Below are 16,650 nucleotides of genomic sequence, written 5' to 3' on the forward strand. Positions count from 1 at the left end.
AAATGTAAAAGCACCGAACCAAAACACAAAACAAAGAAGAACAACTTGCTGAAAAGTGAAATAGCCGAACCAAAAGACAAGAACACAAGCTAAGACATGAATATCAAAAAAGGAGGAAGGAAGGAGAAGAGAAAGCTCATGAAGATGGAGGAATGGTTGGATGATCACGCCACTAGGAGGATGGAGACTCCAAGATAAGTGTGCAAGCCGCCACTTGAGGTAACCATTGAACCATCAAGATAAGACTAGTGAAGAAGACACAAAGCTCTCCAATGCTCTCTCAAAATTTGAGTATAGTTTCTCTAATTAAAATTCAAATCTGAATTGTACAAGCTAAGCACCTTTATTTGTAGCCTAGAGGTGCTAAAAAATAGGTGGGAAAATTCAAATAAACTCGTTTGAAATTCCCACCAAAAACAAGTCACATGGGAGGTGTGACCTCATGGGATGGACTTGGGCTCTTTGGACTTTGGCCTTCTTGGGCTTGGGCTTGGGCTTTGGGCTTGGGCCTCATCTTTATTTTATGTCTTCTTTTAATTTTGAGAAGACTAGAAGGAAGAACTTCAAATGTGAGGGTGGATGTCCTCTTCCTCCATTAATAAAAGCCTCTTTTATTTGATTCTCATCACATTATTATTTGATGAAGGTGATTGGGTTTGGCTTCATTTGAGAAAAGATCGTTTTCCTACTCAAAGGAAGTCTAAACTAATGCCTCGTGGTGATGGACCTTTCCAAGTCCTAAAGAGGATTAATGATAATGCTTATGAGTTAGATATGCCTGATACATACCTTGGTAGTCATACATTTAATATCAGTGATCTAACTCCTTTTTCTGTAGGTCTCCAGAATTCGTGGTCGAATTCTCTCCAACTCGGGGAGTATGATGGAGATCAAGATCAAGAAGAGGTAGAGGCCGAAGTTGAAGAGGCTCAAGAAGACATTAGCTTACCTCAAAGGCTTACAAGGAACAAGTTTAAAGAATTAGGAAGTAGTGGATGCTCTCAATTGATGGGTCCTCCAATCAACAGGGGAGTGGCGCGGTTATAGTCTTGGAGGGACCCAACGGGGTGTTGATCGAGCAAGCCCTACGCTTCGCCTTCAAGGCAAGCAATAACCAAGCTGAGTACGAGGCGCTGATTGCTGGAATGCTCTTGGCCAAGGAGATGGGCGCGCAGAGACTCTTGGGAAAGAGTGATTCGCAGTTGGTCACGGGGCAGGTGACTGGGGAGTATCAGGCAAAAGACCCGCAGATGGCAGCGTATCTGAAGTAAGTCCAAGTGTTGAAGGGAGCTTTCGTCGCTTTAAGCTGGTGCATGTCCCAAGAGAACAAAATGCCATAGTTGACCTGTTTGCCAAGCTGGCCAGCTCAGGCAAGGGGGGAAGGTAGAGGACAGTCATCCAAGAGACGCTCAAAACACCGCGAAAGTTTGTGGCAGACAATAGGGTGGATATTCTTCACATCAGTATGGCGAGAGGAAAGCCAAGGAACCATTGCTCTTTGATTCAAGATACAGTGAGGACACCCCGCATCAGCACCTATGCGGCCTCGCCCGAGGAAGAGAAGTGTGTGCAAGTATGTGCCTTGGAAGAGGGGGACACGTGGATGACGCCTTATAGGCGATACCTTGCAGACGGGATTCTCCCAGCAGAGCCTGGAGAGGGAAAGAGGATAAAGAAGAACTCTGCAAGGTACACTCTCGTCGATAGAGTGCTATTTAGGCATGGGTTCACGCACCCAATTCTGACGTGTGTGAGTGGCGATGAGTGTACGAGGATCATGTCGGAACTTCATGAGGGGATTTGTGGAAGTCACGTGGGGGGAAGATCATTAGCTTCCAAGGTGATTCGCGCAGGATTTTATTGGCCATCGGTGAGGGAAGATTGTGTAAGGTACGCCCAGCGATGCAAGCAGTGTCAGATGCATGCTGACTGGCACAAGGCGCCTCCAGAGGAGCTGAGATCGATTTACAGCCCGTGGCCTATCCACACATGGGGAATCGATATTCTGGGGCCTTTCCCTCTGGCGATAAGGTAGATGAAGTACTTGATAGTCGCCATCGAGTACTTCACGAAGTGAATAGAGGCAGAAGTAGTGGCCCAGATCACTGCGCACAAGGTACAACACTTTGTTTGGAAGAACATTGTATGTCGTTTCGGGGTGCCGAGGCGTCTCATCTCAGATAATGGCATTCAGCTCGCGAGCAAACAGTTGGGGAAGCTGTGTTCAGAGGTAGGAATCAAGCAAGTGTTCGCGTTAGTCGAACACCCCCAGACGAATGGGCAGGTAGAGTCCGCGAATATAATTTTGCTGAGGGGGTTGAAGCGAAGACTAGAGAAAGCTAAAGGGGCGTGGGCAGAATAAGTACCAAGGATTGTGTGGGCTTACCATACCACGCCTCAATCTTCCACCATGGAGACGCCATTCAGCTTAGTATATGGGTCAGACGCCATGATCCCAGTACAGATTCACGAGAGCTCACCCCGTTTTCTGAGCTTTGTGGGAGAGGAGTCCAACGAGGAAAGAAGGGTGAATCTAGACCTGTTGGACGAGGCCAGAGAGGAGGCGAGGATAAAGGCTGAAGTTGTGAAGAGAAGAGTGGAATATCAGTACAACTCTAAGGTGAAGCCACGACAATTCCAAGTGGCTGACCTGGTCATGCGGAAGGCTCATCTTTATGAGTTGGAGAACAAGTTGTCTCCCAAGTGGACCGGACCCTTCAGAGTAACCGAAGCCAAGGGGAATGGTTCATACAAGCTTGAGACTCTGGAAGGAGGTCCCATCCCACGCAACTGGAACGCAGCCAATTTAAAGTTTTATTTCAGCTAAAAACATTATGTAGTACACGGTTTAAAAGGGGACACTCTTTTTCCCTTTCAGGGTTTTTTTAATGAGGTCACCCAAGAAAAAAAGAAGTTCAAGAAAACTTTGTCTCAGTTTTTCCTTCTCTCAGAGTGTAAAAGCAAAGATTAAGAAACAAAAACAAAGACTCAAGGCGTCGCCAGGCGTGGGCGTCGCCAGGGGTAGGCGACGCCAGGTGAAGGCGTGGCCAGGCGTAGGCATCTCCAGTTGAGGGAGCGGGTGTCGAAGTGCACGAACCAGCTTGAACGAGTCGACACCCCAAAGCGAGTGACGGGAACACATTCTCAGGCGTGGGCGTCGAGTTGAAAGGTACGCATAGTATAAGTTAAAATCCGGGCGTCTAGTCCCTGAGCAGGGGTGAAGGGATTCCTTCGAGACGCCCCCTCCTCAGGTGAGAAAGGCTAGCCCCGGTGTCTGATGTTTAGAAACCTCGCAAGGAAGTGGCAGGGGGCGTTTCCTTCGAGCGTGGGCATCAGACAGTAAGAAGTTACGGAGCAGTGGAGAACCTGGTCACTTGGTGCAGATACACGCAATTAAGGAGAAACGCCATCCTTCGGGAAACCTTCTCCTTAGGCGTAATCACCAAAATCCCTGGTCATCTTGGTGTTTAGACACACCAGGGACGATACAACGATGTTTCCGACACGCCTTTCCCTGGGCGTGGGCACCAAGAACATTGATCGCCTTGGTGTTTTCAGACACCCTGAGGACGAAACAGCACTACCCCGGGGCAGGCCTCTCCTCAGGCGTGGGCACCAAGCGCGCAAAGATAAGGGCTAAGTTGCCTTGGTGTTTAGACACCCTGTGGAAGATACGGCGCTGCTGTAATAGGCCTCTCCACGGGCGTGGGCACCAAAGCGTAACTTTGTCCCAAGTGTTTAGACACGCTGAGGACGATACGACCTCGCGTTCAACGGGTCTCTCCTCGAGCGTGGACACTCAGTACAGGTAAGATAAAGTCCTCCCTCGTTCTCGAGCGATGTCGAGGCCACAAAAGAAGAGATAAAGTCCTCCCTCGCCCTTGAGCAAAGTCGAGGCCATAGAAGAGACCCCTTTCATCTTAAGTGATGACAAGGCTAGCAATACCTTTGGCAGTGAGCGCCTTAGGACTCAAGAAAAGTAAGCAAAGGAGCAAGTTGAAAATTTTTGCAAGTCAAAAAGGCAAGAAAAATTCGAAGAGCGATGAGAAGAAGCATAAAGAGCGCAAGTTATCGAAGACAGTAAAAGTAGGAAGGAATGCACGAAGAGGATGAGGCCAGAACGATTAATTATATTCATAGATATGTAGCAGAAAAATTTCATGGTAGTTACAAAGTTAAGTCAAACAGTTATATACACATGATGTGTTTGTCAAAGTACAAGAATCGGCTAGTCTTCAGGAGCCTCCAAAGGCACAATTTTGGCATCGACCTCTTCGTTGAAGGGGCTGCACTCCGAAACGTGGATGCCAGGGTTTGCACAAGCCGCTTGAACAAGGGCCTTCGCAAACCCATCAACAAACCCCGTCGCAGCCTCTTCGCTTAACTTTTCCTCTGTGGCTTTGAAGTTCTCAGTTTGAGAAGCCATCTCTTGCTCTTTGGCCGCTAAAGCAGCAACTAGCTCTTGAACCTTGGCCTGCAGAGGTGCGTTTTCGGTAGTTAGTCGGGCACAATCATTGGTTTTGGCCTTCAGGGCTGCCTCAGCTTTTCCCAGCTTCTGCTCCTAGTCAACGCAGTGGTCCTCAAGCTTTTTCTACTGCGCCTTAGAAGCCTTCGCCGCATCTTCGAGCTCCATGACTCTAACTCGGAGGGGCACAACTTGGTTAAGAAGTTCAGCATGAGCTTGCCCCGCCTCATACAGTCGCTTACTGGCCTCTTCCTTAGCCTTTTGGGCCACCTTCAAAGAGACCTTGTAGGCCTCCTCTTGGCACTCCCAGCGACGGGCCAAGGCCTCTTTCTCTTCTTTTAGTGAGGCGTTCTCCTTCTCCAAAGCTTGGAAGGCAGAGGCTTCGACCGCTCTGGTTTTAGCTTGGGCCCGCTAGGTATTGGCACAAGCAATGAAGGCGCCCATATAGTAATTCATGCCTTCCTTCTTGGGCCCTTCAGTTTGGCTGCTGGGAGACATATTCTCTAAGTAGCCCCTCAGAGTTTCTTGGATTGTTAGGGGAAGCTCTGGGGCAAGTGGTGGAGCTGATATAGGCTCAGTTTCAGTCCTACCCTCCAAGGCCATTGGTTGAGGGGGTGAGGTGGCGCTTGGAGGGTGCTCCCTTAGCGAGTCGGCGCCATGGTTAGAATAGGATGTGGAGCTAACAGCTTGGGGGGCTGCTCGGGTGGTCCTTCTTCTCTTGAAGACTTGTCCCTCAACAGACTCGTCTTCGTCCTCAGAAGGAACCACCACCACCCTTTTCCCTTTATCAAGGGGGGCTGGTGCGACAGTGGTTTCAGCCAGCGCAAGAGGGATGGCTACTATGGGAGGTGGCGAGCTTGGGGGATGGTTTGGCGAAGGAAGGGCTGTAGGAGATGCTGTCGTAGGTGGGTATTGAGGGCGAAGGTTAGGGGAGGTAGGAGCAGTTTCAGAGGTTGGAGGTATGGAATCCCCAACCCCTTTTCACGAAGCCTCGCCTTTGGACTTTAAAATCTGGGCGAGCTTCAATCTTCTTTGTTTGTCCATTTTCGAATCTGCATCAAGAAGATAAACACAGTAGGGGTTAGGCACAAGCTAAGTTACTACACAAGAAGAGCAGATAAATCATACACAAAGCAAAAACCAAGCAGAAGCAGAGAATAGGAGGTTAGATGGGGAGACTCTCATACTTATGTAATTAGCAAGAGCTTCAACGTCGTATTCGCGATTGATCAGGATGGAGGTGTCGAAGGCCCCCGCGCTGGCCAGGATTTGGCAAGCCTCTCAATCAGTCGAGGGAAACTCATCTAGGGACTTAGGCTTGGTGAGCTTGACCTTCTCCACCCAGTATAAGGGGAAGCCGTCAAGAGCGGTGCAGTAGTAGTCAGAGCAGCATACTCTGAAGAACATGCCCCTCCACCCCTTGTAGGATTGTTGGAACAAAGTTAGGAGGACCCTCCCAGCAATACTGTTGAAGCTCACCCAAAGGCTTTTCCCTGCTTCTTCACCTCAAAGAAGTGAAGGAAGACGTCAACAGAAGGGTTTTGTCCAAGGTATCCGCACAAGATGCCGAACGCCTTGATGAAAGCCCAGCTGTTGGGGTGAAGCTGGGTGGGGGCAACGTTGATTTCAGTTAAGAGTTCCCGTTCGAACCCAGTGAAAGGCAGACGCATCCCAATGCGTTTGAAGACCGTCTGGTAGCAGAAGAAGAAGGGGACCCCGTTGTTGGACCTCTCATCCCCACACACAGGCTCGCCTGGGATGCAGGGGAGTACAAAAATGTCCTCGTCGTGCCTCCTCGCAAAGGCACCATGCTGGTAGACGCTGGGTCCGTCAATGTGATCCCTCTAATCCTTCATGGAGGTCAGGCTTGAGCACTCATCGAGCAGCTCGTCGGAGGCCCAGGGGTAAAGGGCTTTGTAGTTGACCCTTGGGGGAGGTGGATTGGCCGTTGTTTTGGTACGCGCCATTGAAAGAGCTGAAGAATGAAGAAAGGAAAAGGTTCAGCAAATGGGGGTTAAGGCGCAAAGGGGGAAAGAAACCCTAAGAAAACCCCTACCCACGCGAGAAGTTGAGAATGGGAGAAGTAGAGAAATGGGGAGGAAGAACGCGAATGCAAAGAAAATAAACAGGCCTAGGCAGTTATATCCGTACAAAAGTTAAAGGGAGAACCATTGAAGGAAAAAAATCATACCTTTGAGTATCTAGTTGGATGAAGATTGGAAGTGCGAAGGAGAGAATGAAGATTGCAGAGAAAGCTTGGGAAGATGAACAGTAGAGAGAATGTGAAGAGTGAATGAAACAGTGGTTTGGAGCGCGCGTTTTTGAAAGGTATAACGTTAACTTGAGGAGCGCAAGAGGCGTTAAGTTGTGGCCGTGTGATCGGGCCATGTGTCGAGAGATTAAAGCATAACTTAAAGTGTCACATCCTCAGCGCAGAGAATGTCACGTCAGTTGCTCAGAGAATGTCACGTCATCAGGAGTGCCACGTGGATGGTAGGGCGAGGCCTTAGTCTTTTTGCTGAAACAAGTGTCAGCTCAAGACTGGGGGGCTTGTGTACCGCCCCGTCCCCGAGCGTTGACCAAAGTCAAAGTCAAACACGTGGTGGGACTCGCCAAGGGGCCCAGGGGAGAAAGTTAATAGGTTCACCCCTGCGGGCGTCGCCAGGTGTGGGCGTCGCCATGTTGAGGCGTCGCTGATGTCACCCCCCGATACCTGCGGGTAGGAAAGACCGTGGAGGGGGCGACACAGTCAGAGGCCACGGTACCTCAGAACAGTAATGAAGAGAAGAGAAAGGTGGCTTCAAGGCCATAGTCCCAGTATCAGTAGGGGGTAGCCTGCCTCGTGAAGTACCCACGCCACCTATGGAGAATCCCTGGGACAGATAAGACTCAGGAGAGGGCCACACCCAGGGGCGAACCATGTGCATAGTACGAGAGGAAGGCAGATACGCTCCCAGGGCAAGTGACTAGAAGCTGGGGCGCATGAGTTGGCACCCAGGTAGTCACCCCTCGCGCCAGATGCACTCCAGAGAAGGGGGACTTACACGTTAGAGTTTCCTTAAGTTGGGTTACAGCGTGGTAAGGCCTTCCACGTGGAATGGCGGTCAAGTCAGAAGGACACGTGGCAGTAAGCACTGAAACATCAAGGTATATAAGCTTCTCTGAAAATCTACTAAGGTACGTTTTACCAGTTGCACACTTTACTCAGTTTACACACTCACTCAGAGAGAGAGAGAGAAAGAGCAGAGTTAGTTACGATTCAGTTATAGTTCTCCGATACGGAGGTTTTGATGTTTCTTGCCTTGCTGACTTGATCGTCGGAGTGCAAACGGCCGCAAGGGCGCCCTTTGTTCTTCCTCATTTCAGGTGCTCACGGTGGCGTAAGGCGGAGATCTGAAGTTGAAGAAGAAAGAGTCCTTGTTCGCAAGTTAGAGCCACGCACAAAGACTTTATCAGTCAACCGGCAGGAACATGAATCTTTATCAGTCAACCGGCAGGAACTGATGTTCAAGAAAATAAGGACAAGCATGTGAAGACAATTGCTTTGAAGGTTGCTAATCACAAGACCATCCAAGATTCAAGTGATGAAAGTGAGGAAGAGACTCTTAGCTTGCTGTCCAAGAAATTCGACAAGTTCTTAAAGAAGAACCTAACAGGTTTGACAGCATGGATGCACATTTCATGACCGTAGATGAACAGATTGAGGCAGTACATAACCAAATCTTTGATCTTCAATATGCTAATGATGATGAATGAAGAAAAAAAAAACAACCGGTTGATGTATCGAAACAACCGATTGTTTTTGGTGGTTATATCAGTTTTCTATTTTTCTGCTTTTGCTATTTTAAATATGATGTATTGAGAACAATTATCTTTTTCATCTCTTCTTTTTTTCTATTTGTGAAGACAAATAGGGGGAGCTATATGTTGTGTTTGGTTTCAGTTTTTATTTTTCTGCAAAACAGTTTATATGAGTTAAACCTCATAGGTTTTTGCTCTAATATTTGTTTGATGTTTGCTCTGATATTATGTTCTGAATTTCTATATTTTTTTCTATGCTAACCAAATATCAGAAGTTTTATGCTTTGCTTAAAACTGTGCTTTGCAGGAACTGCTTCAGATTCAATCAGGTACAACACAAGCATCAGGGATTTGTCTTCATCAAATAGGGGGAGATTGTTGAACCAAGTGGTGTTCAAGCTTTGAAGAATCCAAACCCTTTGAAGGATGTTGAAGGCTGGATGGCTTTAAACTAGAGGGGGGGGGGTGAATTGTTTAAAGAGAGTTTTCGCAAAATTTTAAGTCAGGAATGAAATTATATCGAGAAACAAATGATAAAGAATTCAGTTTGCCAAAAACTCAAAGCAAAAACAACAGCACCAGAAAAACAATCGGTTTTTTATACCAGTTTGCAAATATTAAAACTGAATTTAAAGAGATTAAGGATAGAGAGAATGCACACAAATGTTTATACTGGTTCACTCTAAACCCAGAGCTACATCCAGTCTTCTCAGAAACCACTTAGGAATTCCACTAAGCAATCAAACCTAGATCACTTACAACAAAACCAAGAAAGTGACCTTGATCCCCTCAAGAAACACACTTCTCTTGGCCAACACACCAACACTAAGAATGTTGATCTTGATCCCCTCAAGAACACACAACACTTCTCAGCAAACACACAGAGTTCTTTCAACAGATACAAGGATTACACTTGTTACAGAAGCAAATCTGAAATCAATACAAGAGAAAATCCTATTTCACACTCTTTGATCAATCTCAATCTCTAAGCAATCTCAACTCTTTCAAAACTCAAAAACTATCTTCTTGTAAAACCAAAATCTGATTTACTGTTTTATATCAAAGTTGTTGTTTGTTATGAAATCTTAACAAACTATTAATTGCCTTTAAAGATTGGTCAAAGCATTAAAAACTGGAGCGTAAACAGTTAGAAAATCATTTAATGCTCACTCAAAGCACAAACCATTTTTCTGTTATGGTACAAAAACAAACAATCGGTTGTTTCCTTGAATCAATCAGTTGTTTTGGTTTTAACAACTCAACCATTTGAAACAGTTTTCAATCTTTTCTAAAAACACCTAAGTATAAAACAATCGGTTGTTTCGACAAAACAATCGGTTGTTTTTCACTTAGTTTGAAAAACATTTTTCTTTTAAAAGATTGAGAATGCCTATGCTTTGGATTCAATCAAGAGTGGATTACAAAACTCAATCTACCTAGATCCTATCTAAGACAACTCAGAAACAGCAAGCACAACCTAGCCTTCAACATCCTTCAAAGAGTTTTGATTCTTCAAAGCTTGAACACCACTTGGTTCAACAAAGATGACACTCAAGACATGTATGGTAGCAAGAAACCTAGTGATTTCAATGCTAACAAATATACATGCTATGGTTGTGAAGAACACAGGCATATAAAGGTTGAATGTCCAAATAAAGAAAGCAAGGAGAAGAGGCCAAGCAAGAAGGTTGATAAGAAAGGCAAATAAAAAAAGGGCCTACATTTCTTGGGAAGATAATAATGTATCTTCATCAAGTTCCTTATCAAGTGAAGATGAAGAAACCAATCTGTGTCTATTGGCCAAGGAAGAAAATGATGCAAGCAGTGAATTCTAAAGGATTAAGAAATCTTGAATTAAAATACCAAGCTTATGAAGGGAAAAGATTCTATTTGGACATTTTATTGTTGTTCTTTATTGCACTCAACTATCTTGAAAGTCAAGTGAATTTCTTTCATAATGCTCTATGGCTCATTAAGAGTACAACATTGTCTAAATGGATAAAACCTTATATTTTTTCTTTACACTTGGATTATGAAAGATCTCATTTGATATCTTTAGGTGTAAAAGCTTTCATCCATGTAAAAGCTATGTGAAGCATTTCTGTACCAACCAGTCCTCGGTCATCGACTCCAGAGGCTGACCTCAGACATCACGCACCGGTGCCTGATAGTGGAAGGGGACCACGTAAGGTGGGCCCCAAACGCACCTATCAAGGTATGGTTCAGTCTTCGGACATCGGTACTATAAACATCAATGTTGGAGATCGACATCAGACCTCGCCAAAGAGGGAGAGATCGGACGTCGAGGAACTACGCAGGGATTTGCAACAAACGGGGGAGCGCACGGTGGATGAACGTGCCCCACCTGTACCACTTGGGCACGTCCCATGACGTTCTCTCAAGTGATCATGGATACAGCGTTGCCAACCATATCTCTGGGCCTGAATGTCAACTTTACAGGTGTATAGAACCCAGAGGTCCATCTCACGGCGTTCCACACTCAGATGATGCTCACATTAGGGTCTGACGTTGTGTACTACAAGCTGCTTATGAGCACTTTGGCAGGTGCGGCGTTGGAGTGGTTCGTCAGCCTCCCTGATGGACACATCACTTTCGACCAGTTCGCGACGTTGCTCAGGGAACAATACCCTGTTAACAGGGCCCCCACTCGACTTTCTTATGATGTCTTTGACATTAAAGTGTACTAGGGGGATTCCCTAAAGGAGTTCTTGAATAGGTGTGGGGTCCAGGTACTGAGATTAAAACTGACAAAAGAGGCCATGACGGTGCACGCCTTCGTCAAAGGAATGTTGCCATGATCTTTCAGTGAATCACTGCTAAGGTTCTACCCGAAGAGGTTCACCGAGATTAGGCGTCGGGCTTTGGCGCACATCGTTGCAGACGATCGAGTAAAAGAGAAACAGGTCGACCTCAACCCATGAAGGTGAACGAGGCAACCACAGAGAAGAAAGGAGCGGGGAAACCCTATGAACAGTCCCCAGCAGGGACACGCACGTGAAGGGACCCGCCCTCGAAACATAATTTTCGTGTGGAGCTCAAGGAGCTGATCACTATTCCAAACATAGTTGTAAGGTTGAAGGTACCTACGAAGATCGACAGAAAGATGGGGCCCAACAAAAACGTTTAGTGCGAATTTCACCAACCACATGGCCACTATATACGCAATTTCTTGGCCCTAGTCTAATTTCTTATGTCATCGTCTCACCATGGACCCCCAGGTCAGGCCTGTTCGCCAAAGAAGAAGGAAGTTCAACGATGAAAGGCGTCAGGTCATTAGAGAAACGCTGGCCACATCAGGGAGATCCAATACCCAGAGTGGCTAGCAAACGTTGTGTTGGTAAAGAAGGCTAACGGAAAGTGAAGGATGTCCGTAGACTTTACAGACCTCAACAAGGCCTGTCCAAAGGACTCCTACCCATTACCCAGCATAGATGCCTTGGTGGATAGTGCGTTTGATTGCAGACTGCTCAGCTTCCTGGATGCCTTTTCTGGTTACAACAGATCATGATGCACCCTAGGGACGAGTGGAAGACAACGTTCGTGACAGAGCTGTCTTGTTATTGTTATAAGGTGATGCCCTTTGGGCTGAAGAACGCAGGTGCCACCTACCAGAGGTTGATGGACAGAGTGTTAACGACAATGTTAAGGCGGAATGTCCAAGCATATCTAGATGACATGGTGGTCACCTCCCAGCGAAGGGAGCAGCATGTAGCAGACCTGAAAGAGCTATTCACCACGATAACGAAGAAGTGTTATGAGAATAGCCTTAAGACGAAGAGAGGAGTGTTCGCCGTTACCACACAGCCTCCAAGAGAAGAAGGGGTCACCCGTGTAGAGATCGCTCGGGAGAGACGGTCAGAATCTGCCGGAGACATGTTAGAAAGGGAGATCGGCGGTAAGGTGTTCAAGCTTAGCAAGTCTTTGGACCAAGAGACTCAGGACCAGATTGCCGAAGTTATAGCACGACATCTGGACGCATTTGCCTGGTCTTCCTCAGTCATGCTTGACACAGACCCAGACTTCTTATGTCATCGTCTCACCATGGACCCGCAGGTCAGGCCTGTTCGCCAAAGAAGAAGGAAGTTCAACGAAGAAAGGCGTCAGGTCATTAGAGAAACGCTGGCCACATCAGGGAGATCCAATACCCAGAGTGGCTAGCAAACGTTGTGTTGGTAAAGAAGGCTAACGGAAAGTGAAGGATGTCCGTAGACTTTACAGACCTCAACAAGGCCTGTCCAAAGGACTCCTACCCATTACCCAGCATAGATGCCTTGGTGGATAGTGCGTTTGATTGCAGGCTGCTCAGCTTCCTGGATGCTTTTTCTGGTTACAACAGATCATGATGCACCCTAGGGACGAGTGGAAGACAGCGTTCGTGACAGAGCTGTCTTGTTATTGTTATAAGGTGATGCCCTTTGGGCTGAAGAACGCAGGTGCCACCTACCAGAGGTTGATGGACAGAGTGTTAACGACAATGTTAAGGCGGAATGTCCAAGCATATGTAGATGACATGGTGGTCACCTCCCAGCGAAGGGAGCAGCATGTAGCAGACCTGAAAGAGCTATTCACCACGATAACGAAGAAGTGTTATGAGAATAGCCTTAAGACGAAGAGAGGAGTGTTCGCCGTTACCACACAGCCTCCAAGAGAAGAAGGGGTCACCCGTGTAGAGATCGCTCGGGAGAGACGGCCAGAATCTGTCGGAGACATGTTAGAAAGGGAGATCGGCGGTAAGGTGTTCAAGCTTAGCAAGTCTTTGGACCAAGAGACTCAGGACCAAATTGCCGAAGTTATAGCACGACATCTGGACGCATTTGCCTGGTCTTCCTCAGACATGCTTGACACAGACCCAGACTTCTTATGTCATCGTCTCACCATGGACCCGCAGGTCATGCCTGTTCGCCAAAGAAGAAGGAAGTTCAACGAAGAAAGGCGTCAGGTCATTAGAGAAACGCTGGCCACATCAGGGAGATCCAATACCCAGAGTGGCTAGCAAACGTTGTGTTGGTAAAGAAGGCTAACGGAAAGTGAAGGATGTCCGTAGACTTTACAGACCTCAACAAGGCCTGTCCAAAGGACTCCTACCCATTACCCAGCATAGATGCCTTGGTGGATAGTGCGTTTGATTGCAGGCTGCTCAGCTTCCTGGATGCCTTTTTTGGTTACAACAGATCATGATGCACCCTAGGGACGAGTGGAAGACAGCGTTCGTGACAGAGCTGTCTTGTTATTGTTATAAGGTGATGCCCTTTGGGCTGAAGAACGCAGGTGCCACCTACCAGAGGTTGATGGACAGAGTGTTAACGACAATGTTAAGGCGGAATGTCCAAGCATATGTAGATGACATGGTGGTCACCTCCCAGCGAAGGGAGCAGCATGTAGCAGACCTGAAAGAGCTATTCACCACGATAACGAAGAAGTGTTATGAGAATAGCCTTAAGACGAAGAGAGGAGTGTTCGCCGTTACCACACAGCCTCCAAGAGAAGAAGGGGTCACCCGTGTAGAGATCGCTCGGGAGAGACGGCCAGAATCTGTCGGAGACATGTTAGAAAGGGAGATCGGCGGTAAGGTGTTCAAGCTTAGCAAGTCTTTGGACCAAGAGACTCAGGACCAGATTGCCGAAGTTATAGCACGACATCTGGACGCATTTGCCTGGTCTTCCTCAGACATGCCTGACACAGACCCAGACTTCTTATGTCATCGTCTCACCATGGACCCCCAGGTCAGGCCTGTTCGCCAAAGAAGAAGGAAGTTCAACGAAGAAAGGCGTCAGGTCATTAGAGAAACGCTGGCCACATCAGGGAGATCCAATACCCAGAGTGGCTAGCAAACGTTGTGTTGGTAAAGAAGGCTAACGGAAAGTGAAGGATGTCCGTAGACTTTACAGACCTCAACAAGGCCTGTCTAAAGGACTCCTACCCATTACCCAGCATAGATGCCTTGGTGGATAGTGCGTTTGATTGCAGACTGCTCAGCTTCCTGGCTGCCTTTTCTGGTTACAACAGATCATGATGCACCCTAGGGACGAGTGGAAGACAGCGTTCGTGACAGAGCTGTCTTGTTATTGTTATAAGGTGATGCCCTTTGGGCTGAAGAACGCAGGTGCCACCTACCAGAGGTTGATGGACAGAGTGTTAACGACAATGTTAAGGCGGAATGTCCAAGCATATGTATATGACATGGTGGTCACCTCCCAGCGAAGGGAGCAGCATGTAGCAGACCTGAAAGAGCTATTCACCACGATAACGAAGAAGTGTTATGAGAATAGCCTTAAGACGAAGAGAGGAGTGTTCGCCGTTACCACACGGCCTCCAAGAGAAGAAGGGGTCACCCGTGTAGAGATCGCTCGGGAGAGACGGCCAGAATCTGTCGGAGACGTGTTAGAAAGGGAGATCGGTGGTAAGGTGTTCAAGCTTAGCAAGTCTTTGGACCAAGAGACTCAGGACCAGATTGCCGAAGTTATAGCACGACATCTGGACGCATTTGCCTGGTCTTCCTCAGACATGCCTGACATAGACCCAGACTTCTTATGTCATCGTCTCACCATGGACCCCCAGGTCAGGCCTATTCGCCAAAGAAGAAGGAAGTTCAACGAAGAAAGGCGTCAGGTCATTAGAGAAACGCTGGCCACATCAGGGAGATCCAATACCTAGAGTGGCTAGCAAACGTTGTGTTGGTAAAGAAGGCTAACGGAAAGTGAAGGATGTTCGTAGACTTTACAGACCTCAACAAGGCCTGTCCAAAGGACTCCTACCCATTACCCAGCATAGATGCCTTGGTGGATAGTGCGTCTGATTGCAGACTGCTCAGCTTCCTGGATGCCTTTTCTGGTTACAACAGATCATGATGCACCCTAGGGACGAGTGGAAGACAGCGTTCGTGACAGAGCTGTCTTGTTATTGTTATAAGGTGATGCCCTTTGGGCTGAAGAACGCAGGTGCCACCTACAAGAGGCTGATGGACAGAGTGTTAACGACAATGTTAAGGAGGAATGTCCAAGCATATGTAGATGACATGGTGGTCACCTCCCAGCGAAGGGAGCAGCATGTAGCAGACCTGAAAGAGCTATTCACCACGATAATGAAGTACAGGCTAAAGCTGAACCCGAAGAAGTGTGTGTTCGGGGTGGAGGCAGGCAAGTTCTTGGGATTCCTACACACTGAACGTGGGATAAAGGCGAATCTTGAGAAGTGCGCTGTGATAATAGTGATGAGAAGCCCGATCTCAGTTAAGTAGGTGCAGCAGTTGACAGGGCGCATGGCCGCTCTGTCCAGATTCGTATCGGCAGGAAGAGATAAAGGTCATCCTTATTTCCAGTGCTTAAAGAGAAATAGTAGGTTCATATGGACCAGAGAGTGTGAAAAGGCGTTCTTAAAGTTGAAGGAGTACCTGGCCAGTCCATCAGTGTTGTGCAAGCTAGAACTAGGTACTCCACTCCGCCTATACTTCATAGTTATAGAGAAGGCGATCAGTTCGGTGTTGCTGCATGAGCAAGATCAGGTGCAGAAGCCGATCTACTTCGTCAGTAAAGTGTTGCAGGGGCCAAAGGTGAGATACCAGGCCTTAGAGAAAGTGGCTCTGGCAATAGTGTTCTCAGCGCGAAGACATCGCCACTACTTCCAGAGCTTCATCGTAATAGTGATGACAAACCTTCCAATTCGCAAGGTCTTACAAAAGCCAGGTGTGGGAGACAGGATGGTGCGATGGGCAGTGGACCTCTTGGAGTGGAGCTTTCCTCGACAGCCACACACCAAGAAGGAGCAGGTTTCAGATGGGTACTCTCTGTGGATGGTTTCTCCAACCAACAAGGTAGTGGGGCTGGTGTCATCTTGGAAGGGCCAAATGGGTTGCTAATTGAGCAGGCCTTGCGCGTCTCTTTCAACGCCAGTAACAACCAGGCGGAGTGTGAGGCCCTGATCGCTGGAATGTTGTTAGCAAAGGAGATGGGTGCGAATGGTCTGCTGGCGAAGGTCACAAGCCAGGTCACGGGGGAATACCAAGCTAAAGACCCTCAGATGGTCGCATACCTAGAGTATGTCCAGGTACTGAAGGAGATGTTTGAGGTGTTCGAGTTAGTCCACGTCCCCAGAGAGCAAAATGCCCAAGCAGACTTGTTTGTGAAGCTTGTCAGTTCGGGCAAGGGGGGCTGACAGAGAACCGTAATTTAGGAGACCCTGAGGACACCTCGAACTACCGCATACAATATGGCAGAAGTCCAGCAGATCAACACATCGGAAGGGGTAAGGAGGAGTCATCGGTCGTTAACATAGGAGACAGTGAACACGCCCAGAATAAGCGTGTACCCGGTTGTTGGGGAGATGTCGTCACAGGTTTACCAAGTTGAAACAAGAGAAACTTGGAT

At 47.6% G+C, this 16,650-nt stretch overlaps 1 protein-coding gene across 1 annotated transcript; it reads left to right on the forward strand.

Moving 5' to 3' along the window:
• Positions 1-2,410: 2,410 nt before the first annotated feature.
• On the forward strand, positions 2,411-2,827 carry LOC137838693 (uncharacterized). Its single transcript, XM_068647925.1, has one exon. It carries the CDS (start codon positions 2,411-2,413, stop codon positions 2,825-2,827), a length of 417 nt encoding a protein of 138 aa, XP_068504026.1.
• Positions 2,828-16,650: the final 13,823 nt, after the last annotated feature.

The sequence above is a fragment of the Phaseolus vulgaris genome, chromosome 4, assembly GCF_000499845.2.
Source record: "Phaseolus vulgaris cultivar G19833 chromosome 4, P. vulgaris v2.0, whole genome shotgun sequence".
NCBI classification, from domain to species: Eukaryota; Viridiplantae; Streptophyta; class Magnoliopsida; order Fabales; family Fabaceae; genus Phaseolus; species Phaseolus vulgaris.